This window comes from Propithecus coquereli, unplaced genomic scaffold (assembly GCF_000956105.1).
Source record: "Propithecus coquereli isolate 6110/MARCELLA unplaced genomic scaffold, Pcoq_1.0 Scaffold46, whole genome shotgun sequence".
Taxonomy (NCBI): domain Eukaryota; kingdom Metazoa; phylum Chordata; class Mammalia; order Primates; family Indriidae; genus Propithecus; species Propithecus coquereli.
This window is the reverse complement of record NW_012150396.1, coordinates 4,355,530-4,357,241: the sequence shown is the minus strand read 5'-3', so window position 1 is coordinate 4,357,241 and position 1,712 is coordinate 4,355,530. Positions and strand designations below refer to the sequence as shown.

The following is a 1,712-nucleotide window of genomic DNA, read 5'->3' as shown; positions in this document are numbered from 1 at the left end:
AGCCCGGGCAACACAGTGAGACTCTGTCTCAAAAAAAAAAAAAACAGAAAAAAACCTTATTTTTAAATGTTTTTAGGAATAGGGAAAGGATTTATAGAAAGAGTGCTTAGCATTAAATAAAAAAAACAAGCTTAATTTTTTAAAAATGACATCTTATTAGGTGACATTGTGAGACTCTGTCTCTTTAAAAAAAGATAGCCAACGCTCCTTACCAGAAAAACCATTTAATCCATCTACTTAGCCATTACTGTGTATTGACTGCCTGAATCCACAACCAGCTTTACAAGAAAAAAAACTAAAGAAAGGAATACCATTTTTATTAGCACATAAAATCTTACAAAATAGCAATCCTACTTGTGTATTTTTTGGCATAATATATTCAGTAAATAGCCTGTAGTAATGGTGATGTAAAAAGAATAACTTGTACCTACTAAATAACGTGATTTTTATTCCTTTCAGCTTCGTCCTCCTCAACCTGCAGTTTACTTGTTTGTTTTAGATGTGTCTCATAATGCGGTCGAGGCCGGATATTTGACAATTTTGTGCCAGTCACTGTTAGAAAATCTAGACAAGTAAGAATTTTTTTTTTACTCATATTTGTGTGTATGTATGAATATAAATAGGAAGTGTTTATTACCAATTTATGCGGCTGGTTTTTATTAAATTTGATTATATTCATCCATCAACTAAAGGGTACTTCTTGTCTACGATAGAGTAAGGATCCTGCTACTTGGATTATTATGATTGATGACTTGGTATCTGAATCATAAAATCATAAAAGTTTAATATTTAGTCAGGAACTTAGATCTTTTCTAACTTATCCCTCTGACTTAGCCGATCTGAACACTGAGGCTCAGAAAGTCTAACTTGGCCTGAGTGTCAGGAATTAGATGAGACTATTATCAAAAAAACAAAAGATAACGAGCGTTGGCAAGAATGTGGAGAAAAGGGAACCCTTGCAAACTTTTGGGAATTTAGATTAGCACAGTCATTATGGAAAACAGTATGGATATTCCTCAGAAAATTAAAAGTAGAATTACATATGCTCCAGAAATCCCACTGGGTCATATGGTGATTCATGTGGAAATTACTATGTTGAAGAGATATCTGCACTCTCATGTTTATTGCAGCATTCCTCATAAGAACCAAGATATGTAATCAACCTAAGTGTCCAATCAGTGGCTGAGTGGATAAAGAAAATGTGGTATACACACAAATGGAATACTCTTCCACCTTTAAAAAGAAAAAAATTTTTGTCATTTGTGCTGCCATGGATGAACCTAGAGGATAAATAAGTGAAACGGGACAGACACAGACAAATACCACGTGATCTCACTCATATGTGGAGTCTAAAACACTTGAGCTCATAGAAGTAGAGAGTGGAATGGTTGTCACCAGGGGCTAGGGTGGTGGCAGTAGGGTGGAGGATTGGGGCGATGTTGGTCGAAGGGTACACAATTTCAGATAGGAGGGATAAATTCAAGAGATCTGTTGTACGACATCATGACTATAGTTAATAGCAATATATGATACTCTTAAAAAAATGCTAAGAGACTAGATTTGAAGTGTTCTCACTGTGAAAATAATAACTATGTGAGGTAGTGCGTATGTTCATTAGCTAGATTTAGCCATTCAACAGGGTTTATATATTTTAAAACGTGTTGTACACGATAGATACATACAATTTTATTTGTCAATTTAAATAAAATAAA

General features: G+C 34.2%; 1 protein-coding gene across 1 annotated transcript in view; it reads left to right on the top strand.

Moving 5' to 3' along the window:
- SEC24B (SEC24 family member B) overlaps positions 1-1,712 on the top strand; it is a 129,303-nt gene that overhangs the window by 70,584 nt on the left and 57,007 nt on the right. Inside the window, exon 11 of the mRNA XM_012655082.1 lies at positions 460-572. Within this exon, the coding sequence (XP_012510536.1) occupies positions 460-572 (113 nt within the window). The remainder of the gene's footprint in view (positions 1-459; positions 573-1,712) is intronic.